Here is a 26,271-nt window from a genome sequence, read left to right as displayed (position 1 = left end):
CCACAAAGGAAAATTCTTAGTTTGTGATGAAAGAGGAAGTTATTAAGAGGAAATTATAAGAACAGACAAAATATACAAACTGAGTAAGAGCTCTGGTTCAAGCACCACTTAAGCTACCACAGTCATCTCAACTTTGAACACTGTTCTGAGAAATCCCCACTAATTCCCACTTCAAAATATAAATGTCTTAATGCATAGGCTGGGTGTAAGGACTGAATCCAAGACATTTACTCTTAAAAACAGTCACAGTTGTGACTAACTGTGACTAACTGAAAGTGCAGAGTTTCTAGGATCTGTATTGCCTCTTCTCTCTGATCATACAGAGATTTTAGGCTTTTAAGTATGCTTTGAGTTTTACCCAGATCAGATGTTGAAAGTAAATCATGCAAACATCCTGGGTGTCTGCATATTCCCATTAGAGGGAAAGAGGACACATATTCACTGCCTGGATTTAAATGAGCAATTCCAAGCAGGTGTTTTTTGGGGGAAAAAAAAATATACAATCCGTGTGAAGTTAAAAGGATGAGAAAAAAGAAGAGTTGACCCGCATTTTCAATCGGTTGTTTTATGCCTATACCGGAAAATTGACAACTTCAGGCAACAGCAGACAGCCAAAATCAACTCCCAGAAGGTAAAGCAGCGCTGCCACAGCCACCAGGGATTTACGTGCTCGTGATCCCAGAAAGGGAGGGAATCGGGGAGCCTAACACGCAGTGAATCCTCGAATCCTCGGTGTCACCGCGCCCTCTGCTGCCCAGGACAGCCAGCGGGTATGGGCGCGACAGCGACGCGGTTCCCTGAGGAACAGCACCCACAGCATCCAGAGCTGCTGCTCCCTGCGAGCTGCCCACCAGAACACAACGAGTGCTTGCACAGACTTCCTAAGAGCTACGTTATTCCTGCATTAATTTTTTGGACCCACATGCTCTGAAGTGTTGCCAACACTAATATACTTCATTTATATTGAATTTCCAAGGTTTGGGGGACCTAAAATAGTCAGATTTCTTCAAAGACTGGCTTTACTGTTAATGACTGATTCCAAGCAGGCATGGTAACACTGATTCAGAAAAATAATTTTTTTTATGCTCAAAAGACAAACCAGACTTTTTAATAATTTTATATTGCAGCAACAATTTAGACTTTAGATTTTTATACCAAATTCAACACATCCATAACTTCACTTGTCAGTACAAATGAGGCTCTGGAATAGTCAACAAACATTAAGCAGATGATGTGACAATTTAAGACAAAAGGTCAAATTCAGACATCCAGAGATCAATATTGTACAATCTAAATTTACATTGCTGCTTAACAGAAATATCTATCAGCACTTTTGCATATCTTAGCCTTTTCCTTCTAAGTCTGTTCTCCAAGCAAAAGCCAAGATATAACAAATATACTAAAGACGACTTGCAAGGAGAAACAAAGGTACTTTTTTTCCTACACTTAATGTTTAAGAAAAAAGAGGTTTCAAAATCCTGGTAAAGAAAATGGAGGAAGTATGTTGGTATTCTGGTACAAGGGATGTTCTTAGGATTTACTAAAGTCCTAAATTTTAGAAGCAGGAAAATAATTGTGCCTGCCATGGTAAATACATGTTAGATGCAATAAAGCATGTCTCCCAGCAGAAAGGACACTTTCTGTGCACTCTCATCAAAGGTATGCTCCTGTGCAAGGCCACTTCAGAAGACTATTATTTGAACCCAGAGGCACAATCAGCCCTATAGCTGGGAAAGCATATACCCATTACCCATTTTAAAAACAAAATCTTCATTGGACAGACTAAATTACCAAAGAACTGAAGACAAATTCATTAAAGCTAGGATGAAAACTCACTCTGAGTATTGAGCAATTAACTCTTGAAACAAATTAAAGTGGGAAAACCCCTTAGATCATGACAAGACAGTTCTGAGATGCAAAATCCATCTGACCTGATCTACCTCCTCCAGCAGATGTGACACAGGCCTGTCAGAATAATTAAAAATATTATTCCAGTGCTGGCAGTTAGCTGCTTAATGACTCATGGCAGAATCTGTGTGCATACCCTACTGCTCATGGCCATTGTGATAAAACACTGATAGAGATCATGAAAAATAATCTAGCAGAAATCTAACTACTTAAGGCCTAAAACACTGACATGACTAAAATAAAATAAAAAAACCCTAAAAATAATTTTAAAAATTAAAAAAAAAATTAAAAACCCACCAAATTCTAAGCTATTGGAACTAACTCTGGGTATAGTGAAGGATTAGGCTGCAAATTTATAATAATCTTATAAAGCATCTCCTCAAATTCTGAGTACATTTGAACTGTTAAATACACACAAGCAAGGATGTTATTTCCAGAAGAGCATTGTTTAATACAACATGATGACTGAGCCACAAAGCATCTTCCTTTACATTACCTTGACTGTTCTGTCCATAGAAGCTGAAAGAAGCATGTGACTTTGTTCCAGTACAGGACACCACTGGATTTCATTAACAGGGCCACTGTGTTTAGACATGTAAAATATTAAGCTTTTGGGAACTTCAGTTACTTTATATTTAGATCCCAAATATGGCTTAATTAATTCAGAGGTCTTTCTCAAAGCCTGCTCTCCTGATCCACTTAACTTAACATCACAATCTGAGCTACCTCTCTGGTCAGATTCTTCTTTTTCAGGCTTATTGGAATTTTCTTGACGCAATCGTTTTGGGATATATGGTCTAATTCCTTTTAGAGTAGGAGTGCTGTCTTTATGTGCTCTCTTCTGGGAAATGCCATTTCCAGAATTTGTTGAAGAGCTTGAAGGCTGTTCATAGTTTCTGTGAGCCACAGCATGGCCAGAGTAAACCCTCTGACAATAGGGAGGTGCCAAGTCAGTGCTGTTATTCTGTACATAATGCTCAGGGGGATCCTCACAAACCCTGCTCCAGCGAGATCTGCCAGTGCTCCCAGCAGGGTGCATTTCATGTGCAGATTTTGTACTACCAGGTGCAAAGTGCTGAACACAACTCACAGGAGAACTCAGCTGGTTTGTTTGTCTGCCAGAAGCATCAGGGGCTTCAGTCTTTTCAGCTTCTGTCTCGGAGTCTGAATCTTCATAAGCAACCAAACTCATTATGGCTAGACACAGCAGACTCCAGAGATCTCAGTGCTGCAATCCTCCAAAATTATGATCTAAAATAAAGAATTGATCATTCAGAGCACAATTAATTACAGAGTCTACAATCTGAGTAACTTAGGGATCTAAATATGCCTTTCTTAAATAAAAAACTTCAAAACTCTTATTTCTGTTTATTAATGAATTTATTCCTCTATCATAATACACTGTACATTCTATTAAGCAACACAATTTGCCTCCAAGCCCTTTGCATACATTTTAATGCATTGCAGAGGTGTATATGCATACCACAAAACAATGATAATGAGGATGAAAAGGAAAACAACCTTAAAATATAAATACAGCAAATTACTTTGCCTTACTTCCAGCATTACATCCACACACACACACACACAGAGAAGAAATTAATTAATTATGTAGTGGTTTTGTATGTTCATTTATAAGAATACAAATACTACAACTGTTTTGGAGCCAGTCTAATAATATCTGTTTCTTAACACTACAGATGACTTGAAAGAAGTGTGTAGGGGTTCAACTGGCAGTTAATGTGTAAACACATTTTTGACCCCTTCAGCGGCCTTGCAGTAGGAGGAAATTTTCCAACTATATCCACAGAGCATGATCCACATATGGAACATGTTTTTTACAGATCAGATATGCCAGAAGCTACACTGAATTCACTATTTGCATTTACTCACAGAAAAATGAGAGCATAGATGCCTCAACTGTGGAATAAGGTTTTTTTCAATGTGTCCAGGAGAAAGAAATCTCCTGTCAAGACTGCATATGTAACATGCAGAATAATTCACCCTCATAATAATCCCACCCACCAAGATTTTTCCAACAATCTGTATGGAGTATGTGGAGTATAGAGTTAACTACATTCAAACAACCAATGTGTCTGCAAAGTAATATTTCAACTTCTGCTGTTTATAGGCAAGAAGTACTGGTATGATTGATTAAATGTGACATTTTATTACTGCTTTGTTTCCTTGCCAAGCTGTTAGCACTCATTAGGCTAAAGAATTTAACTCACAACACTTTCAGACAGGCTGCTGAAATTCTTGGTTCAGGTCAGCAAAGAAACTGCCCTCAAAAGCATCTTGATGGCAACAGGGAACACATGAATGTCATCAGTTCTCTCCATAAGAATTTGCAGAATTGACACCACAAATGCTGGGACACCACAAATGCAGGTCCTACAAATACTTCTGTACGGACTCTGGAACTTGCAAAGATTATTTATTTAACTTCAGAGTTAGATCTATTTGAATTAAAACAACTGTGTTTCACATAACCTACGGAGGTGTTACATGACTCTAGATTCTGTCATCAAATTTCTAAGTTGTCATCTAAGTTGTCATCAAATTTCTAAGCACAGATGCAGAAGATAGGCACTTATTAATTAATAATACACACATTCATCATCACAGATCTCTCCCAAGATAAGTGATAAGACATTTAACTGGAACAAGGTGACCACAAGATAAGTGATAAGACATTTAACTGGAACAAGGTGACATTTCAGCACATAAAAGCAACAAGATCTCCCTCTAGAGGACATTTTGTCATTATCTGAAGTTTAAGACAGCTATAAGTGACAGCAAAGAAGAGCAAGGAAAAAATCTTTTTTTAATAATACAGCTTCATTTATTACAACAATATTTCATTAAACAGAAAAAGTTTCATGAAAACTTAACTAACAAATCAATTCAAAAACAGTAAATTGAAGTTCCTAGCAGTAAATTGACACATCAAATAAATAGGAGCTTTGAAGGGCTTCACTTCAGTAACTGTATCAAGTGGTTACTGTTTGTACTGCAGTGCCAAACACATTTCCCAGCCAAATGCATCAGGTCCAAAGAACAAATATAGTAAGAAGCTGACCTCTGGCTAAAAGCTACAAACTAAGATGCACAAGTGGATTAAGTGGATTGGGTTAGACTTACAGAGTTACTTTAGTTTGTTTTAACAAAAAAAAAAAAAAAAAAAAAAAAAGAACCTACCAAAACTCAATCTGAGATTCAGAAGTGCTAGATAGTGCCTTGCAAATACAAGGTTAAAAATGTTTCCCATGAGATACTGGAAAGAAACTGTCCCATTAGATTTGGTCAGCATAAACCCATTCCACCACACATATCACCCATAAACCTCAGTATTTTTGTAACAACAAAGCATCTCTCTCATCTAAACACTTCCCATCAACTTTTGTTTTTAAGAAACACCACCCAGAGCCGCTGCCCTAACCAAAGAAAAAGGGGGGGGGGGTCGGGTGGGAACCACAATCTACCTGATTGGAACCATCCTGTAACCAGACTGTGAATTTATTCATGATTTGATGTGCAATGTATTGAGCTAAAAGAAAAGTTTGCAGCATTTTGGTTTTCCTTGGCTTCCACAAGACTGATTTATCTGAAGGCACTGAAGAAGAGTGTCCAGCTCGAGGGGCACAGTGATGCCAGCAGAGCTGGGACAAGGCACAGAGCACCGGGCCCGGGGAGTTCAGACGGGGGGCACAGCCCTCCCCGGGCCCATCCTCGCTCTGAACGCCCCACAGCCCCGAGGGGCAAAGAACAAGCTACTGGAGAGGGTTCGGTGGAGGCCACAAAGATGGTGAGGGGTCTGGAGGGTCTCTCTTATGAGAGACCGTGGGAAACGTGTTTAGTCTGGAGAACAGAGGGCAGCGCATCAATTCACACAAATATCCACAGGCGGGTGCCCAGAGGATGGTGCCAGGCTCTTTTCCGTGGTGCCCACCGCCACGACGAGGAACAACGGCCAGAAACTAAAACACATGAAGTTCTACCCCAAGCCGAGAAATCATTTTTCACGGAGGGTGGCAGAGCACTGGGACACGCTGCTCAGTGCAGGCGTGGATCTCCCTGTCTGGAGACTTCCAGCAGCCGGGTGCGTTACAGAGTAACCCGCTCTGGGTGACCCTGCCTGGATAACGTCCAGAGAGCCCTTCCAGCCCTGACGCTGCTGCGAACACCCAGCCCTCTCCAGCCCCACCCGAGGAAGGGGGTCCCGGGAGGGCACCAGCAACTGAGGCCGGCTCCTTCCCTCTCCCGCAGAGCCCTCGCCTCTCCCCAGAGCCCCGGGCGCCGAGGCCACCCGTGCTGCCGGGACAACGCCTCCCGGCCCGGTTCCGGTCCCGATTCCCGGTCCCGATTCCCGGTCCCGGTTCCCGGTTCCGGTGCCGGTTCCGGTGCCGGTTCCCGGTTCCGATTCCCGGTGCCACCCCCGCGGTACCTGCGCTCCCGGCAGCGCGCCCGGAACTCACCTGCCGGCCGCCGCCGCACCGCTCCTAAACACGCGCCGGCCGAAAACAAGGCACCGCACTCAAACAGTTCCGCGTGCCGTAGCCCCCGCGCTGGGGCCGCGTGTTGGGAAGGGCAGGGTCAGACCGCGGCTCCTGGAGCGGGAAGAAGCTCCTCGTCTGCCCTGCGGGCGGAATGGAGAGCGCTCCCTTGGGCTAGGGACTGGAGCAGGAGGGAGGACCGTGTGAGGCAATGGTTCCGGGGGGGGTTGTGTTTCCCAGCCGGGAGTCGCACCGGCCGTGCCGGCTGGGGTGATGCAATGGTGGTGACAGAGGAGCGGCGGGTGAGGAGCACCGGGACGGGCCGGGATGGGATGAGCCGGCTCGGGCACGGGGATGGGCACCGGGATGGGCACTGCCGAGGGACCCTGGCGGGAGGGACAAGGGCTGGCTGGGTGGTCACTGCCGCCCCTGTGAGCGGTATGTGGAGGGTCTCTGCCGGGCACGTTTTCTCCTTCCCTTGAGGTGATGCACTCGAGGGCTTTTTCCTCCGTTCCCTGCGGGGCCGCCTCGCCACAGGGTCAGGTGAAAGTGCCCTTTTCCCTGGGGAGGACAGCCCGCGTGTCCCGGTCACTGCAGAACGCATCGAAGGGCAGAGCTGGCCGGTGGCCGTGCCCGGGCGGGGCAGGAGCGCTGGAGACGCCAGGCTCAGGGAACACCGGGATGAGGAGTCACTGTGGGCAGTAATTCTGGGCACAGCCGGTCCTTGCACGGGAGCTTTGCTCGTACACAGCCGCAGTACAGCCAAGATTCAGGTCGGGCTTTCTGCTGGTCACTCATTCTTTGCATGGTCATGTTATCTGTCATCTCATGGAATCGTCTTGCAGTCTTTTATTGTAATTCTGTGCATAAATTGAAGTTTGCCATGACTGGGAAGGTAGGTCTGCTATAAAGGGCAGCCTCTGTTGGAGTGTCTCTCAAGGCCTGTTTCACATGACTTCTGTGTGGATGCCTGGTTCTTATTTTCTACCTACTTTAATTTTACTTTTTTTTGTTTCGATTTTTTTTTCAGGAGGAAAAACAGTTTTCAGGAATGTAAGTGCTTTTAGACTTAGTCTCACATTCTTTCATTTGCTCATGAAAGCTTGTTCTGGTCTGTTATCTCTGAAAGTCGTAATGTACTTCCATGCAATGTTTGTCTTGTTAACTTAGTGTGAAACCCTGTTTTTCATTCTCAGGTCTCCAAATTACCAAATCAGACTGCAGACAGTGAAAATGATCATAGATCTGTGATGGTCAGCCAGTTGGAAAGGGAGGAAGATGCAGTAGTTTTCTGATACCTTTGCCAAGGATTATTTTTGAGCTTTGTCTCATAGCAATTTAATATTTTGGAATGGACACAGGAGCAGTACCCATTATAAGCTGTGTGCATTTCATAGGTAGAAAAAGCACACATATCTTGGCTTTCAAGTTCACACTGGGTCATTCTAGACTCTGGTCCTAAATTTCCTAATAGTTCATTCTTCAATTCCCATCATTTATTTCCTTTCATATCTGTTTGTCTATGGTATGTAATCTATCTGGGACTGTTAATTTTTATAATATCAATAAGAAAACAAAAAAAAATCCTGATAAGTAGTAGAATATCCAGATTTTTTTTAATGGTTCACAATTGCATTAATGAATTTCAGAAGGTAAAGACCTGTGTTCCACATCACTTAATTCCTGGCTTGGATTCCACTAGGAAATAGGGGCAGTGCTGAGGTAAATAGAGATAACCTTTAGGCAACAGTCCATATGTTTTGCATTTTATAGTCACTATATCCTCGTGTCTTGTTGCACCACTACTTTTGTTACTTCTTAATGAAGATGCACCTTCATTTGAGATTCTCTTTTCAGCTTAAATCCATAATATTCCAGACATTTTAAGGAGTCTGGTTTGCTGCTTTCAGGTATATGTGCCAAGTGTCAGCTGTCATTTTGGCCTTTCTGAATGGGGGCAATCCATCAGTAAGAGTGAACTGTAAGGAATTAAGTTAAAGCAACAAGTCACAATTTGTTCTATGCCAAAGAAAATTCTTATTTATACTTCTATTATATTTATATTATATTAATTATATTTATTATATTCTATTTCTTATTTATGCCTTTATTATTTTGTGAAATTTGAAGCCTGTAAATGTAAATGGCGTGTTCCTACAGAAAGGGTATGTGTTAATCTTCATAAACATTTTCTAATATGAATTTATTCTATACTTTCTTTAACACTTAAAATATTCTCTGCTCATGAAGAAGGAGAAGAAGAAGGCAATACCCAAATAAAAATATGTAATTAAATTGCAGGAATGCATCAAAAAATTGTTTGATCTGCTATCTGCTTCAAATTACTTTTTTTTTTAGCCACACTTTCAAACTGCAAAAAGTCAAGTTATAAGGGATCAAATTAGGTTAAAAGCTTAAGTATTATTTTGTAATCAAAGAATGGTAATCCAAGGGTTATTAGAGTAAACAAATTACATTAACAAGTGGATGTATCCACTGCTCTGTTACTTTCTCAGGGTATTCAGCTGAAGCTGAAATGTGGGAATGCTGCAGCTGACTGACAAACAAAGCCTTAATGATAGGTGTGTTTTGGTAACCACCTGGTTACCAAGTCGACCTTCAAAGCTTGCTAGGCAGGTGAAAGCTTTTTACAGTAGCAGCTTAAATAAGCACTATGTACATATAGCCAAGGTTGTGATTAGACTGATTATTTTGTAGAAGGAAGGCTTTGAAATTCTGCTGAACAGCTAATGCAGCTGTTATATTAGTAAGTTTTGTTTTGCTTGGATTTTTTGTTTGTTTTAATTCTGGGAAAAGGGAACCAAAGGAACATGTATTTTTGCCAACACTCAGTCTGTGCTCCATGCTCTGCAGTGGATCAGGAATTTGCTAGGAGGTGTCTCCAGAGAGACAAGACCTTTGCGAGTCAGGAGTTTTTTGCATGGGCACAGCATGGCAGAGCGTGCTTGGGCAGACTGCTGTGTTCTCAGTCTCAGCCATCTCCTCATCTAAACCATCTCCTGTTATTTTTCCTGCATAGCTCTGAGAAGCACAGGCAAATTTACAGCCTATTGCTGACCCAAGGATTCTTTGGAAAGCAACATTTCTCACCGATGATCAATGTGTTTTGTAACTTGTGGAGGAAAGCCATAAAGAAGATGACTAAGCTTTGTTTTTGTGTATCTTTCTTTGGGCAGAAGCACTGTTACAAATGCTAAGACAAAATTCCATGTTGTAGTTATGAAAGTCTCATCATCCAGAATTTGACAGGGTATCAATGCAGGAACATTAACTAATCAGGAATCAGATAGCCTCTACCAGTTGTTCTGAGATGCTTGGAATTGTATATACCTGTATTTGATTATTTCTCTTTTGCCAGGAATTTGACTTTGAAAAGGTGTTCTAGTGTTAAATACATAGACAGACAACATGAACACTGATGTCTAAATTTACCTGGTACTCTTGTCAGTCTCTGTCCATTTTTGTGTGAAACTGAAGCACACTGTGTAATGTCTCCACGTTTATCAATTTAATATGAATAGAATGTGGTAGGGATCAGTATAGTTTTTATTTTCTTATTCTTTTCACCTAATCTTGAAGACTTACACTAAAGAGTAAAACATACTACTGTTTGCCCTGCAGTTCTGTTTGTTGCTGCTGTTTTGAATCTCCAAGCCAAAGAGCTGGAAGAGGATAAATTCGGTTGAGTTGTACCTAAACAGATCTTTGTGCAGTCTGGCAAAATGGCTGACAGCCCCAACTGTGATTTGAAGTCTCTGAGTCCACTTCAGCTGTTTGAAAGAGTGACTGAACAAGGAGAGAAAGTCAGAGCACTGAAAGCAGGAAAAGCACCAAAGGTATTTGCATTTCACATTTTGAACCCTTTTTTTTTTCAGTTTAGGTATGTCTTTAAGTGCTGAAGAATTTTATTGTTCTAAGATGTATTTTGCATTGTGATGAGAAAAACCCTTGTTAAAAGCTGTTTATGTCCATTCTGTGAACTTTGGCATGCCTGGAGCCAGGTAGTCACTGGCAAGACTGAAGTTTTTACTCTTGAAGTAAGAACAGAGTCCTAGGCTTAGAGGCCTGCTTCATCCAGTTGGCATTCCATGTGACAGGATCCAAGGCATTTATTTCTCAAGTAAATTTATATCACTTGCATTCTTCTCTGAATTTAGATGGTTCATGAAAATTTTTTCTCCAGGCATTATTGTAGACATTATCAAATATGTCTTCCTGTAACTGTACTGACAGTTCCTCCTTAATCTCCCTTAAATAATTTAGTAATTTGCCATTTATTTCAAGTTCCCTATTGTGTCATCGCTATTTTGGCAAGGAGAGCTCAGTTTTAAAATGGGCTTTCTTAATGTGTTGCCTGTGGGAGAAAGCCTTGAAAACTGGGAGTCAAATAAAATGTTGTTCTATTTATTGCTTGCATGAGATTTTACAGTAGCTTTATATTAGAGAGGTCATAACCATAACTTCTTGTTCTAGTGTTCTTCCAGTCTGTCAATGAATTGTAATGAATAAATTGTTTTAAGGTGAGCCACTAAAAGTGTTGTAAAGTAAATTAGATAATAATTTATATTTTATTTTTATACCTTTAGAAATTTATGGTAAAAGTGCTAAGCTTGTTATACCTCTGAAAGGCAAGCAAGCATTTTTTTTCCTAGGCAAAAATTGAAAAGCAAGACAGAGGTGCTTTAAATGTCTTGGCAATGGTGATGATTTATATTCTAATGAATAAGTATTTGCTTTTCTTCTACACTTGACATTGATACTGAAAGCATTTAAATAAAACAGAGTTTAGGGTTTATTAATGATGCAATTCAGATCAAAGCATGGATGTGGGATTTTGAAAGGTTGGGACATTAATGTGACTTTCTATTTTAAGTATATTAAGGCAAACAGTTGTTTGGGTTTTTTCCTTTATTCAGGATGAAATTGATGCAGCAGTGAGGATGCTCTTATCATTAAAACTGTCATATAAAACAACAACAGGACAAGATTATCAGGCAGGCTTGCCTCCAAAAGATCTTGTATTAATAAACAATGGTACAACTAAAGAAGAGGATGAGGATTTAGTGGATCCCTGGAATGTGCAGACATCAAATGCTAAAGGCGTGGATTATGACAAGCTCATAGGTATAACTCTTCCTTCACTGCTACTAAGGAATTTTTGTAAAGTGATCCTAATGACCACAGAAACAGCAAGGCATCATAACAAATCCAGATCAAAACATCATAGGTAACATTTAATTTATGTCTAATCTTAGCATTTCCATGTCTAAAGAATTTGCTGTAAGAGATGAAAATGTCCCAGGTGGAGATTTCCTATGAAAGATTTAAATACTTGGCAAGGAACCTTTAAGTTCAAAATCCAAGTTTTACTGTGGTTTGTTTTTTTGGTGTAAGGACTGTTATTAGAAATTACACTAATGTAGGCACTGTGACTGAGTATTCAGTGACTGGAATGCAGAAGAGCTTTTTCACCATCCTGAAGGATTCTTCCTACCCACTCCTCACATCGCTTATAGATTAGAGAGGGCAGGAATGATCCAAAACTAATGCAGAAATCTGTTAAGTCTAGTGATTTCTTCAGAAGGCACACTTACAGGCAGCCAAGGGCTGGCTGGAGTGAAGGAGTTGCAGCTCATTCAAAAACATGCAGTGTAATGGAAAATGTCTCAGATGGGGTTATTACAAAACTTGCAAAATTTTGTAGTTTAAGAAACAGAGGTCTAGGTAATTTCCTTATTGGTTTTACAGTTTACTGTTTTAATAACTTGTTTGAGTCTAGCATAGAAACTTCTATAATGAAATATTAATTTCTCTATTTTTCCCTTTTTTTTAATTATTGTCAATCTTCAATTCATGTTTAGTACCTCAGTTGTACATTGCTGAGGTCTGCTTAGTAGTTTTTCTCACAGTAGAGCATACACCCTTATGTTGCAGTAATTGTATCTGCTTTGGGGACAGTTGCTTGTGTCAGCATTATTTTAATTCTTTGTGATGTTACTGAGAGATTGTGTCAAATGTATGCACACATTGGCTGAGTCTGCAGGAAGTAACAGGAGAAAGGCAAATGAGAAAGGGAGAAGTGTGCAAAGAAAAATATAGGTCAGTGTGAGAGAAGGAAAAAAATATATTTTTTAGAATCTGAAAATCGAAAAGATCTCTCATAATCTTGTTACTTGCATAAGAGTTACAGAGAAGAGATTTGGGTTTTTTCTTGGAAGGAGGGGTCCTGAGCATTTTAGAAAAGGAAGAATTGCACAATTGTGATGGCACAATCTCAGGATCTTCCTAAAAACTATTTACCATAAATCAGTTCATGCCCTTTTTTTCCTGTAACTGTGTACATAAGACCTTTCATCTTCCTCAGAGTGTGGGTTAACCTAAAAGGTTTTTACTTCTTTACACTACTCTCAGATTAGTGAATTTGATAAATGAGTCGTTCTGCTTGTTCTAAGTGCTGTGTTGGAAACGTTTCAAAGAATGCTAGCCTAGCCACTTCAGGATGTGAAGCAGTAGCTGGTTGGTATTGATAAGCTTCCTTCTTTTCCTTCCCTTTTTAAAAATAACAATTAAAGGTGTTGTTACATTGGATAGCTCCTACCCTAAGGGACATTTTTGTGCCACCTATATTCTGTTACTAGTGGAACCTGAGAAAGTTGCCACTGTGCTTATGTTTAATCAAACACAGAAAAAATGAAAGCAGTGTGTGAATTGAAAGAGGTCTTCTTCTCAAATGCTTGTCCTTGATGTGCATTTAAGTGTATGGTAGCACAACAAAACAGCCTGAAGATATTCTGGGAAGAAGATTCTGTCAGCTAAGTGCTAGATATGAACATCCCTAGATATTTAATGATTGGGAATGATTTCCAGGATTATTTGCTTCAGCACATGCCCACAGATTGAGGTGAGGTGGACTGGCCTGTCCACCTCAATTCCACAATTCCTTCTTCTAGCCCTTCTTTAAGGTAGGATTGGCATTTGCATTCTTCCAGCCTCCAGGAGCCTCTCCCTGTTGTCATGGCTGTTGAGAGATTATTGAGACTGGCCTGGTCACCAGAGTTACTGTGTGACAAATATTAGGGTCTACATTTTTCTATGTAGTTATAACAGGGCAGTGGCAAAGAGGGAAAGTACACAATGAATTTTCAACAAATGCAAATACGCTTTTGAGAATGGCAGTTCTCAGGACTTCTGCACATGAGTTGAAAGCTGTATTTTGGTAAAAGCTAGAACACCAGAGATGAAAAGCACATTAGGAATTTTTTTAAAGCTTGTTTAGGAGCAGAGACTTTGTCAGAAGCTATTTAGAAAGGCAGATTCTTTGTGAGCAGATAGCCTAAGATATTCTGAACATTCAAGTAAGTGGAAATAGGTAGGGAAAAATTATCTGTCTTTTAACAGAAAAGGTGAACATGGGTAAAGAAAATGGAGTTGTGCAGCCTGTGGATGTTTAATAAAGATTTTTAGGCATTTCCAGTGAAGTGTTCTATACCCCAGAGAGCTTTTCTAATCACTTTCTATGACAGTACACAAATATTTCTAGGGTAGCCAGTCCCAGTTAATCCAGGGCATTTTCATGTTTTCTGTTGATGTCAGATTAGCCTCTTACCAGTTGCTGTTGATGTGCTGAATCATTTTCTTGCTCATTTGATCTCTTTTTGGCATTCATTCAGATTACCATTTGCCATTTTGTGATGCATTTTGCATTTTATTAGTGCAATGCTGAATAATTCTAGTATTGAATAGAGCAGAATAGTAGCAAGCAGTAGATTCTTACACAGATTTTTTCAAACAAATTTAAATTATAGAGCATTGGCCTGATTATTAGGATCCCAGAATTACTGGGAATAGGGAAAATACTGCTTTTTACTCTATCACAGCCTTTCCCAAACCACCAAGTCATAAGACTTACTGATTGCCATGAAGAGTATTATGCATTTCCTTTTCAAGCCTCTTGAGGGGAGTAGTGTCTGTAATCATATACATATTAAAGAATAATTAAGTTTGCAGAAGACTGTTTGGGGTTGGTGATGCCGTTTGAGTGAAAGCAAAAGTTGTTGTCCGACAGCAGAAAATTTGGACATCAAAAGAGAAACTTTCTGAGCCTCTTGGGCAGTTTTATTGTATGGCTTAGGCCAAGTTGGTGATCTGAATGTGTTTCTTATGTTTTGCTTGGAATAGCAATGCTTGGAATATCAATGCTACTGCTGTAAGGAGGCTGCAATTACAGTAATTTGTGGATGGAAAAATACTGCATGTTGTGAGTGAGTTGAGCCTCCTAGCATAGAGATAATACTGGAGGTGACTGCTGGGTCTTCAGGCAAGAATCAGGAAAATTGACTTAGACTTTTTGACTTGAAGATGTCTTTTTTAATCTAGCCTGCATTGGTATGTTCTTGGTATTCCAAGATCTGGTTGTAGCTATGCTGTGCTTATTTTATTTTTTTTAACATTTTATGATTATAGTTCGGTTTGGCAGCAGTAAAATTGACACAGATCTGATAAATCGAATAGAAAGAGCCATTGGGCAGAAACCTCACCACTTTCTACGGAGAGGAATCTTTTTTTCCCACAGGTGAGTTTTTCTTTTATTAAACTTCAAAAGGTCCTGTTGGGCAGACTTCCTGCAAGAATTATTGGGAGAAGCCTGTAACTAGCAAAAACCATGTGCTTTTATGCCAAGGCAAACCAACTGTGCCATTTGAAATTAGCAACTACTGCAGATTTCCCCTGGCAACAGTTGAAACTCTTGATTGCGTGGGTTTGTGATGTGTCCTCAGGAACCCCAAACTGAAGAAATGTGCTCAGAGTGCAGGCTCATTTTATCTCTGTGTCAGCAGCCAGAGGCAGTGGCCTGGCAGAGAGCTCCAGGTGCCGGTGGTGATTTCAGCAGGGCTCCCATGCATCTGTTTGTGGTACAGAAAAGGCTCAGGGAATTATCCTAAGCATGAGCCTGCCAGTGACCTTCACAGTTTAATGTTAGCACATAGGGGCTTTTGGGCTGTGGCACCAGCAGGTTTCACACAAGGGCCTGAGCATGACTGAGGGCATGACCTCCACCAGAGGTCAGCTAAGCTGCTTGGTTGGACCTGTTTGAGAACCAATCCCTGGCTGTTTTGCTAGGCTCTAGAGATTATTATACAGTGAAGTAATTTTAGAAGCTGCACAATTTCAACATTAAATTTTCACTTGTGATTTAATTTTTCTTTGAGTTTTTTTCCCCCATGAAGACTGAAGGAGACCATGCTTTTCTTAAACAAGAACTTTCTTATTTCTAGGACCTTTAACATACTGTAATTTATTTATAAATACTTTTGGCTTTAAAAACACTCCGATTTTGAATAAAGGTGTTTTACTGTAGATATTTCTTGCTAAAGAGTTGTATCTTGTTTTCTCTGTTTTTTTCTCTAGAGATATGGACCAAGTACTTGATGCTTATGAAAACAAGAAGCCCTTCTACCTTTATACAGGCAGAGGGCCATCCTCTCAGGCAATGCATGTTGGTCATCTCATCCCATTTTTGTTCACCAAGTAAGCTGTTTCTACCAGTTGTATTAATCAAAGCATTTTTTCCAAAAGAAACACTGAACATTCTTTTTTCAAAAGAAACATTCACATGGCTTGTGAAACTGCCAAAATGATACGTTGCAGGGAGATCTGATTATATGAAGTTAATATTAATGAATTTAATTCAGTCTTACCTTTTCACTGAAATGATCACAATCCCTGCATCACCATAAAGTCCTTTTCCTTGCTCTCTTAGCCATGTGGCACTCCTTAGAATTTCTTCTGTCCCTAAAAACCAGCTCTTCACATAAATATAACTGCATTTGCATACAAAGAAAAGAGCAGACCTCTCCATATACTGTTTAAATATATAAAAATATTTTAGCTGCATGATTTACATCTTCATTTTAACTTAATTTGGGATAAAACATGTCTGCTTCTATTAGGTGGCTTCAAGAAGTATTTGATGTTCCCTTGGTAATACAGCTAACTGATGATGAGAAATACCTCTGGAAGGACATGACAATTGAGAAGGCATATGAGTATGCTAGAGAAAACGCAAAAGACATCATTGCATGTGGTTTTGATGTCAATAAAACCTTTATATTTTCGGATTTAGACTATTTAGGGTAAGTAGGAATTTCTTTCAAGCATTGTAGTGAAAAAAGTGTCTATATTTTCCCTCTAAGTGTGTCTAAATTTGAAAGCTTCAGGACAAATTTTGTAATACTTGAAATGGAAACATACTATTTTTTCTGCTGTCTAACCTTCTATATATATTATTGTCATTCTCCTGTATAACATGAACAAATACTTACTTGTGTGTGCCATGTGTAAATTATGAAAAATACATTAAACCATCTGAAATGTAAAAATACCTAAACTACCAAGAAACTTCCTGACTGATTTGCTTAAGAAGGTATCAAAATCTCTCAGATGTGTTTACACTTTATTGACTTTAACAGAAGGCATTGCAGCAACTTGTTTTGGTCAATTATTTTAATAATACAGCATTGGGTGAAGTTTAAAGAAGCATGTTTGTAGTAATTATTGGGGGAAGGGAAGAATAAATTAAACTTTCAAGGCATAAAATTCCTGTTTGTAAATGATTCTCTAATTATCATCTCAATGGGCCACAAAAAGTCTGAAACTGTGAGACTTAATCCTGCAGGCTTTTTGATGTTCTCAGCTTTTGCAGTCAAAGTTTCTACATACACTCTCCTCCTCTTCTCATTTTATTTTTCCACTTTTTTTTTTTTTTTCTCACAGGACAAGTGCTGGATTCTACAAAAACATTGTCAAAGTTCAGAAGCATGTCACCTTTAACCAAGTGAAAGGAATCTTTGGCTTTACAGACAGTGATTGCATTGGTAGGAAATTGTACTAGTTACAAGAAACAGTGCTTGCTTTCACTTTCAATTGAGCTATTTTAAATAAGAGTTTAAAGAGATTAGTGTGCCACTCATGAAACAGGCAGAAAAGGCAGGAGGATTATGTTTCTAGGGAGATTCTGATGTTATTGTTGTTCCTTCAGAATAGAGCATACTTTACAATGAAATTTCTAGCATAACTTCTACCTTTTTGACTTTAGTAAAAGCAAAGTACAAAACACAAATGTTAAGGAGTCCAAAACAGAGAACATTTTCTTTTATTTTCTTGTTTATTCTTTTGGTACAGTGATTGGAGCTGTAGGCAATCTTACCCCCTAGAAAGTTCTATGCCAAATTTGTAAAGAAACATGTCAGAAAAGGTTGCATTAATACACATAGGCATTTACATATATGAAAAAAGTTGGGTGCTGAAAGCCTAAATTATCAAGTCTCCCATTTACTTCACTGCAATTGCAGTTTCTGTTACATGGCCAAGAGAAAAGATTCTGTATAAAAATGACATTAAATCCTGAATGTTTCTGAGCATTATCATCATTCTTCATCCAGTAATTAGACCAGTGACAATTTTCAGCCTTCACTGTAACCAAGGAACAGGTTTCCACTTGTTTTAGCAGTGCTCTGATAAAAGATGGTATTGTGATTATGACTTCATCACATGTGTGTAAAAGTCACCACTTGCTGTTTGTTCTGATAGGATTTTGATAAGCTCCAGGTTGGCCACACTGGGATTAAGCCCTGTATAAAAAAGAAAACTGGGCATATCTGAGATGCTCCATGAGTACAGAGTGATTATAGCAGTGATTTAAGATCTAAGAGGGAAGCTTATGTGATGACTGTAGCAATTCTCTCACAAAGTGAAAAAAAATGGCAAGCTTAGTCAATTCTGTTTCTGAAAAGGGCAGATAGTTCAATGATCAAGAGAGTATGCAGTGATGAACTTTTGCTGAAGTCAATGTGGTCACAGCTTGCCTTTTGTATGTCAGTTGAAGGTTTGTTGACATTGCAGAAGGTAAAGGTGAAAAGGTTTCCTCAGATAAGGCAGCAGAGCTTGATAAAGACAGAGCTTGGTCTTCAGCTGAGTATTTGGATAATTAACTTGTGCATTTTACATTCTGCAAAAAATTCTATTTACCACTGCTTCTGTTGATTGCTTAGCTTTTCCAAACATGTTTTTTAGGTAAGATCAGCTTTCCTGCTATCCAAGCTGCTCCATCCTTCAGTTCATCATTTCCACAGATATTCAATGGCAAAGAGAATATTCAGTGTCTTATCCCATGTGCTATTGACCAGGTAAGAAAATCATATTGCTTAACTTGGTTTTCATGGATTTGGTTTTATATTGTTCCATTCAGGCCTCGTGGTGGTGTCTCAAGGCATCTGTAAAACATTCCTGTGGCACCTTTCTGGGGTAGAAACCAAAAGACCTAAAAGATGAAAAGATGAAGGCTTAACCCAACAATCATGTATTCATCCAGTCTTGGATCTCTCTTGATCTCAGCTCCATTCACACTGAGCTGACATCTAGGAAAGCAAGGGCTGTAACATCTATGCAAAAGCACACTGACATGGGGTAGGAAGAAACTTTTGGCCATCTCCATGGTAACTTGGACAAGATGGAATGAGCTGAACTTGCAGCACAAGAGTTTTCTGTTGAGCCATGGGGGAAAAACCTTCTCTCAGTAAGAATAAAGAAGCACTGAAATAGTTTGCCAGAAAGGCTGCAGAATCTTAACAATTCAGATTTAGAGAACTGAAAGAACATCAGATTCAAATGAGAGTAATAGGGTCTTGTCTTTAAATAAGTGGTATTTCTAGGAATCACATCCTGCACTGTCTGAATCTTTAGCTATTTTAGTCACAGGGACAGACACCGGAAGATGATGTAATCAAATTAATCAGCCACAATATTATGAAGTAAAATTTCACTTTGGTTTAAGTCACATCATCAGCACAGCACTGCCAGCTTGCTTGCTGATTTAGTTCAGATTCTCTGCTGGTTGTTAAAATGCTTTGGGTGAAAGCTTTCATCTCAGTCTGCATCCATTGCCAGGCATATTAAACATAGTTTTAGCAACTATTTGAATTAATGTAAAATTTTGTAAATATGCCTATTATTTAAGGGAATCAGAGTTACAACACTATGGAAAAGGTAAAAATGGGGATTTTGTTTGTTGGTGTTCTGAATGAACTGGATTGAAAGTAGGTTCTGGAATATTTAATGGTTTGCTTTTTTCAATTTATGGTTTTTTGACATCACTTCTTATGGGATGAATGAGTCAGCATCAATCAGAATTGATTTCAAATCACATTTTTCAGCTTTATTCTGTGCTTTTATTGGTTGTTTTAGGATCCTTATTTTAGAATGACCCGTGATGTAGCACCAAGAATTGGACAGCCTAAACCAGCCTTACTCCACTCAGTCTTCTTCCCAGCCCTACAAGGAGCACAGACCAAAATGAGTGCTAGTGACCCAAACTCCTCCATCTTCCTCACTGATACACCCAAGCAAATCAAGACAAAGGTAAGGACCTGTGAAACCTGATAGGGTGAAGCTTTGCAACAAAAAGGAGAGGTCATAGAATCATAGAGTCATTTGGGTCATTAAGGAAAGAGCTTTAAGATCATAGAGTTTAACCATAAACCTATCCCTGCCAAATCCACCACTGAGCCATGTCTGTAGGTACCTTATTGGTAGAATAATCTCCAGCTTCATCAGGAAGTGCTGCAGAGGTTGGCCCAAGCTCCTCCTGATGCTCCTTTGATTCCCCCTCAGCTGTCTGGCACTACCTGCAGAGGTCCTTCTGGTTACAATGACAGTTTTTAGTTTTTCCTTAAACATGTGTGAATCAGGTGAAATCCATACATTTCATGGCAAAGCATCTTCAGAAATTGACTGAGTTATGCAAATTTAGCTAAACTATCAAATACAATCTTTTGCCTTACCAGCTAGTCTGACAGTACAAATATTAGCTGGGATAGTATACAAAACGTGTTGGTTTTTCTGATACCTGCAGAGCAGTGGTGGAAGAATAAGAGCTGTGGAGGCTCATGCTCTTAAAATAAATCTTATGTTGCCATAGTTTTGAAATCTGACAGGCCATGATGTAAACCTAATACACAGCTCTTTCTCTTGACTGCCTCTCCTTGTTGGGAGCACCAAACATTGCATGGTGTTAGTTACAGCACAGGTCAGACCTTTCCTGCTGCTTGAGAATCTGTTGCTGCCAATTCACAAAGAAATCTGCTCACTCCAATTTCCAAATAAACATTATGCTGAATTTCAACTCAGAAGGGGTATTTTCTTCTGAGTATGTTCCTAGTTTGTTTCTAAGCTCAAGGGAAGATTGCTTTTATCTGGTGTCAGATGATGTAGTTTTGCAAAAGTTCACCTGTGTTTGGTATTTAAAGAAAATGAAAATCAGTCCTTGGGAAGGAATTTGAAGGCATGAAACCAAGCATTAAATAAATGTCAAAACAAGAAGAAAACATGTTAATGTTGTTTCTGTTGGGAGGCTTGGATTAATTCTCTTTGACAGCCACCCCAAAATGCTTCATTCTCTTTTGTAGAAACTGATTAAGCAGTGCTGTTTTGAAGAATTGGAATTCTTCATGTGTTTGGATTGTAATAATTCCAGTTAACTTGCACAGTTACAGAGCTGCTTTAAAAAAAAAGTTGTAATTTCAGAATAGAGAATACATGGTTAATGGTAGTATTGGTAACGTTCTACGTTTTTTTCCTGGCAAGTAACATGTGATCTGCAATGAGGTCCACGTTCATAAGTCCTAATTCTACTGTCTTTAAATTACTTGAAAAAATAAAAAAAAATTCTAGTACTTGGAATATAAAAGACATAAAGAAGAATCTGAACCTGACGTAAAGTGTTGAGTAATGGAGGACAAGCTGAGATTTATTTCAGCTTCTGAAGCCCATCAGAAACAAGTCTTTATGGAAATACTGCTTGAGAGAAAGACCAAATACTGTTATAGCAAATAAATTTAAAAAAATTAGGAAAGGTGACTTCTGGTCATGAATGAAGGTTAAAAAGAAAATGCTACGCTGGATAAAAAAAATTACTGCTTACAGCATTTTTCAAATTATTGGTGCATTGCTAATTAATCAGGTTCAAAACTTATAGAAGATAAAAAATTACTATGTATAGGGAATGGCTAAAAGAATTCTGAGTAATCTAATGAGATGAGTGACAGCATTTCAATAAACTGTTCTTATTGTACCTATCAGCAAATTACAACTCAGTTATTTGTTTGTTTTCCTCTAAAGTGTTATTTAGATTTTATGTCTACAGCCATATTGAGGGATTCAGAGAAATTCAGGGGGAAAAAGATCAGTGCATCACTATGGATGGGTCACTGAAACCCTCAGTTAATTAGAAATACCAGAATATGTAAAAAAATGAATTTGAGATTAGGAAAGGAATCACTGTGTGTTTCAACAAAAAAATGCTTTCACCTGGCGTGTTGTATTTAATCCTTCTCTGTTTAGGAAGAACACAAACTGAAGAGATAAAGGGCATAGAAAAAATTTCATACAGGCTTGCAAAACCTAGTAATGAGGAAGGTCAGTGCAGAAGAGTGTCTAAAAACTTCATTTTACAGATGCTGAGACAGCTATTCAGGCTGCCCTACAATATAATAATAGATGTGTGTGGCAGATGGCAGTTCGTTGCCTTAAAATATTCATCAGTGCCTGATTTCTGATTGTAGTTCTTTGCCACAAGACTTCATCTGTAACTTGGTGGTTGGAGAGATTCAAAAAAGCACTAGACAGTCTATACAGATAATAGGAATGTTCATAAATTGTAAATACATAACAGCTCCTAGATACCAGAACGAAAAAAAAAAAACCCTACTTCATATGCAAATGTGTCTCTTGGCAGGTTGATAACAGTATCTCAAAAGATACAAGAGCGAAATGAAAGCTCAGCATATGGTTAAGAAATATTTTTTTCCTCCACTTAGCAATTTATTTTCTTTAAATTTGTAGGAAGATTAGCATCCTCAGAGAGTTCTACATATGTATAAATGCTCAAAATAGGCCAGTGGCTTCTGAATTTATTGGGAATGGGATTAGCAATGACATCTGTTCAGTAGTGCTGTTCATCTGCCAATAGGAAACTATGCTTAAAAAGAGGGAGGCTGTCAGCAAATACTCCATTTTTAGACTGAACAATTGGGCATTGGTCTGATTTTAAGCATTCTAGACAGACTTTTGTAATGTTTTTAACTTTGCTTTCTCTTGTTTTTCTTTTCCACAAAAAGGGATAAGGTTATCTCTAGGATTTCTGCAGGATTTTCCATACCTTCTTCATCTCTTCCAAAATTAATTTCTTGATAAAGTAAATATCCTAATTTTTGCTACATGAAGTACATTTTCTGTAAGCACAAATTCTATCCAACAGCTTCAGCAAAAGGGACTTAAAACTTTTTTGACTGAGTCTTGGGTAGATTGTTTTTAATTTTCATTTATTTTTATTATGCAGTCTGAGGAGTATGTGTATAGCCATTTTTCCCTGCTGGGTTCCTTTTTTCAGTCCTGAGGCCCTGCTTTAACTTGTCCCACTCATTCCTCAGCTAATCCTTTTTGGAGAATCATGACACATCTCTGTTTGCAATGAAGTAATCCTGATTGCGGTGAGAATTACAGCAAGAGCTCCTGGTGCTGTTTCAGTTGAACAAGCTCCTGGTGCTGTTTCAGATGAACAAGCTCCTGGTGCTGTTTCAGTTGAACAAGCTCCTGGTGCTGTTTCAGTTGAACAAGCTCCTGGTGCTGTTTCAGATGAACAAGCTCCTGGTGCTGTTTCAGATGAACAAGCTCCTGGTGCTGTTTCAGATTAACAAGCTCCTGGTGCTGTTTCAGATGAACAAGCTCCTGGTGCTGTTTCAGATGAACAAGCTCCTGGTGCTGTTTCAGTTGAACAAGCTCCTGGTGCTGTTTCAGTTGAACAAGCTCCTGTTGCTGTTTCAGATTAACAAGCTCCTGTTGCTGTTTCAGATTAACAAGCTCCTGTTGCTGTTTCAGATTAACAAGCTCCTGTTGCTGTTTCAGATTAACAAGCACGCCTTCTCGGGAGGCAGGGACACCATTGAGGAGCACAGGAAGTACGGAGGCAACTGTGACGTTGATGTGTCCTTTATGTACCTGACTTTCTTCCTGGAAGATGATGACAGGCTCGAGCAGCTGAAGCAGGTGAGTAACCAAACTGCAGACAGGGTTATTCATTTCCTGCTCTGAGGACAAAGCTGTGCCTCAGCCCTCCACAGAGCTGTAGCTCCACAGCCCTCCACAGAGCTGTAGCTCAGTCCTCCTGAGGACCTTCTCCAGGAAGGTAATTTTGGTGTTATTCTCATGCTCTCCATCCCTTTCAAGTTTCAGTATTAGTATCTCACTTTTTATTTCTTTGCAGTGTGTTCTTTCTCACAGGCCAATCTGTCTCCTTTAAAACAAAAAATCCCCAGTGTTTTCACAGGAATCTCCCACACTCTGTAGGACAGTATCTTCCCTACCTTTCAAATGAGGTCACCTTGGGATTAGCGTTGTTTTAATTGTATAATACACTCTGCCTGTTCCTTATTGTAAAGTACCCAAACATTCTGCAAAACTACAAAAGCTCATGTCTAAAGCTTGCTGGTTTTTGGTTTTTTATCATCATCACAAGAAATTTAATAGCTCTGAGGAACTGATTCATTGATCCCAGGCAAAAACTGCTTCATATATGTCGCTTTTTCTTTAAGCCTATCTGGCAGACTTCTGTCCCCAGGGCTGGTAGCAAGCCACTTCCCTTCCTTTGCTCATCAATACTATGTGGTGTGTTTTCTCTGGAAGGCAGGAGCTGCAGTAGATAACACCCATGTCACATTGGTTTATCAGCTTTCTCCTGCTGGGAACAGCTGCAAGAAAATCAAGAGCTGCAGATTCTTCTCCAGCCCTCTACTCCTTCCCACACAAGAGCAGGGTTGGATAGCTACTCTTTTCTGTGCTGTTGTAAATTCCTTATGGAAACCTGAAGCACATTTGACTTAGAGAGATTTTTTTCATTGATCTCCAACCACTGCAAGAGTGTCAGTCTGATTGTGCTGCAGAGCACAAAGCCTGGCCCACAGCTTGCAGCAACATTGCAGTGGTGCCTCAGAACCTGGGTAGAAAATATGAACTTGCCCACTGTAGCAGCATCAGTGCAGCTGCTTCACCTCTAGCACCAGAGGACACTTCCAGAGAAAGTAACATTGGTGTTTTTATAACAAACTAACAAGTAAAAAAATACAGAATTCACAGAAGGACTAGGTTGGAATAGACCTTAAAGATCATCGAGTCCAACCCAGCCCTAACACCTCAGCTAAACCATGGCACCGAGTGCCACATCCAGTCTTTTCTTAAACACATCCAGGGATGGTGACTCCACCACCTCCCCAGGCAGGGCATTCCAGAACTTTATCACCCTTTCTGTAAAAAACTTCTTCCTAATATCCAATCTATATTTCCCTTGATGCTGCTTGAGACTGTGTCCTCCTGTTCTGTCAGTGCTGCCTGGTGATAGAGACCAGGCCCACCTGACTACAGCCACCTTTCAGGAAGTTGCAGAGAGTGATAAGGTCACCTCTTGAGTCTCTTTTTCTCCAGGCTAAACACCCCCATACAGACCTCAAACATACAGACCTCAAACCACACCCTGAAATTACAATTCCACTTGTTCTTGTTTTAATGTATTTTACTCTTGCTGAGTGAACATCAGCAGCATTTAGACCTTGAGCAGGTGTTACAAATGGCTTGATGATGAGGGGAGGTAATCATATTTATTGTAATTTCAATTATAGCTGAACTGTCCCAGCCATGGTTGCTAAATGTGGCTGAACCAGTAAACTTGGCCTGTGCTTCTAAGCTAAAGCATTTCAGGATTGAGCAATGAAATGGAGTACCAACTGTGAATATGACTACAGTGTGAACATAGATTCTGAGTGTCTTTGCTATAAGAAGGATATTTATTTTAATCACATCTAGTCTCTTACCAAGTGCAATGAGAGAAAAATATGAGAATTTGTACCTGTTATTGAAAAAAAAAAAAGAAAAGGCTTAAACTGTTTATTTGAACTGGGATTCTGGGGAGGAAAATTGCAGTTTCCTGCAAGTAATAACAGGATTTCCTAGTTACACTAGTGAATATCGTTTATTCAGTCCTTATAATAACTTGTCACATACAAAGTTTGCCAATGTTTTAACAGGCAACAAGCAACTCTGCAAGTTGCATTTCAGAGTGATACCAGATAATCTTCTAAGGCATGTACTTACTTTTAAGTAATTTTAAGTAATCCAAATCTGTCTTTTAAAGAAATACTGATCACTGAGTCTTTTTGTAAATGGCACCATGTTCAGCAACCAGCACTTTCTTGACAGGCCTACACCAGTGGGGAGTTGCTCACGGGGGAGCTGAAGAAGGTACTTATTGAAACAATGCAGCCCTTGGTAGCAGCTCATCAAGAGAGAAGGAAGCAGGTCACAGATGAAATTGTGAAGCAGTTCATGACTCCAAGGAAGCTGGCTTTTGAATTTTGAAGAAATGTATATGTAACTTAGCACTTCATAATCCACAGCCAAGTAATTGTTGTCTTCTGTTGCGTGTCATCACTCCCTAGTTATGTACAGCCTGTAATCGGTGCTTTATCAATAATGAGTAAATTATCATGAACAGCAGAGTACAGAAAAAGTTTAAATAGGACTTGGATCTATTTAAAATCAGAATATGCAAGACAGAATTGATCCCTCTTGCAGAAAAGCATGTATGTCAGTCCAACATTGTATTTTAATGTATTTCATGTTGAAAATATAAATAAAATTTCCATTTGATGATAAAGGCTAACTTGGAAATTGCTTTAAATATATTGGTACGAGGTCATATCTCAAAGTAATAAATAGTAGCTCCATTTTCTTTTGTACTATG

The 26,271-nt window shown here is 39.3% G+C and overlaps 2 protein-coding genes across 4 annotated transcripts in view; one reads left to right on the top strand and one right to left on the bottom strand.

The window, feature by feature from the left end:
* Nucleotides 1-6,488, bottom strand: part of WDR25 (WD repeat domain 25) — a 59,251-nt gene extending 52,763 nt beyond the window's left edge. Inside the window, exons 1-2 of one of the 2 annotated variants that reach the window (XM_036383267.1) lie at nucleotides 6,387-6,488; nucleotides 2,405-3,159 (exon numbers count right to left, since the gene is read on the bottom strand). In XM_036383267.1, the coding sequence (XP_036239160.1) occupies nucleotides 2,405-3,100 (696 nt within the window). In that variant the 5' untranslated portion in view covers nucleotides 3,101-3,159; nucleotides 6,387-6,488. Of the gene's footprint in view, nucleotides 1-2,404; nucleotides 3,259-6,386 lie in introns of those variants that run through there. The other variant, XM_036383268.1, reaches the window with a different exon arrangement.
* Nucleotides 6,489-6,640: 152 nt separating this feature from the next.
* Nucleotides 6,641-26,271, top strand: WARS1 (tryptophanyl-tRNA synthetase 1). Of its 2 annotated transcripts, XM_036383269.2 has the most exons (12): nucleotides 6,645-6,706; nucleotides 7,435-7,457; nucleotides 10,047-10,261; nucleotides 11,342-11,549; nucleotides 14,889-14,997; nucleotides 15,834-15,953; nucleotides 16,376-16,558; nucleotides 17,199-17,299; nucleotides 18,498-18,610; nucleotides 19,668-19,841; nucleotides 23,385-23,525; nucleotides 25,728-26,271. In XM_036383269.2, exons 3-12 carry the CDS (start codon nucleotides 10,148-10,150, stop codon nucleotides 25,884-25,886), a joined length of 1,422 nt encoding a protein of 473 aa, XP_036239162.1. In that variant the 5' UTR covers nucleotides 6,645-6,706; nucleotides 7,435-7,457; nucleotides 10,047-10,147; the 3' UTR covers nucleotides 25,887-26,271. The 2 variants fall into 2 exon arrangements, with proteins under 2 accessions (XP_036239163.1, XP_036239162.1); XM_036383270.2 differs by lacking the exon at nucleotides 7,435-7,457 and having other exon boundaries at nucleotides 6,641-6,706.

The sequence above is a fragment of the Molothrus ater genome, chromosome 6 (assembly GCF_012460135.2).
Source record: "Molothrus ater isolate BHLD 08-10-18 breed brown headed cowbird chromosome 6, BPBGC_Mater_1.1, whole genome shotgun sequence".
Lineage (NCBI taxonomy): Eukaryota > Metazoa > Chordata > Aves > Passeriformes > Icteridae > Molothrus > Molothrus ater.
This window is presented reverse-complemented; position numbering and strand designations above follow the sequence as displayed.

Coding starts and splice junctions, on each gene's coding strand:
- WARS1 (XM_036383270.2), top strand. CDS start 10,148: ATGGCTGACAGCCCCAACTGTGATTTGAAGTCTCTGAGTCCACTTCAG. Junction 11,550..14,888: donor GGATTATGACAAGCTCATAG/GTATAACTCTTC, acceptor TTATGATTATAG/TTCGGTTTGGCAGCAGTAAA. Junction 16,559..17,198: donor TCGGATTTAGACTATTTAGG/GTAAGTAGGAAT, acceptor TTTTTCTCACAG/GACAAGTGCTGGATTCTACA.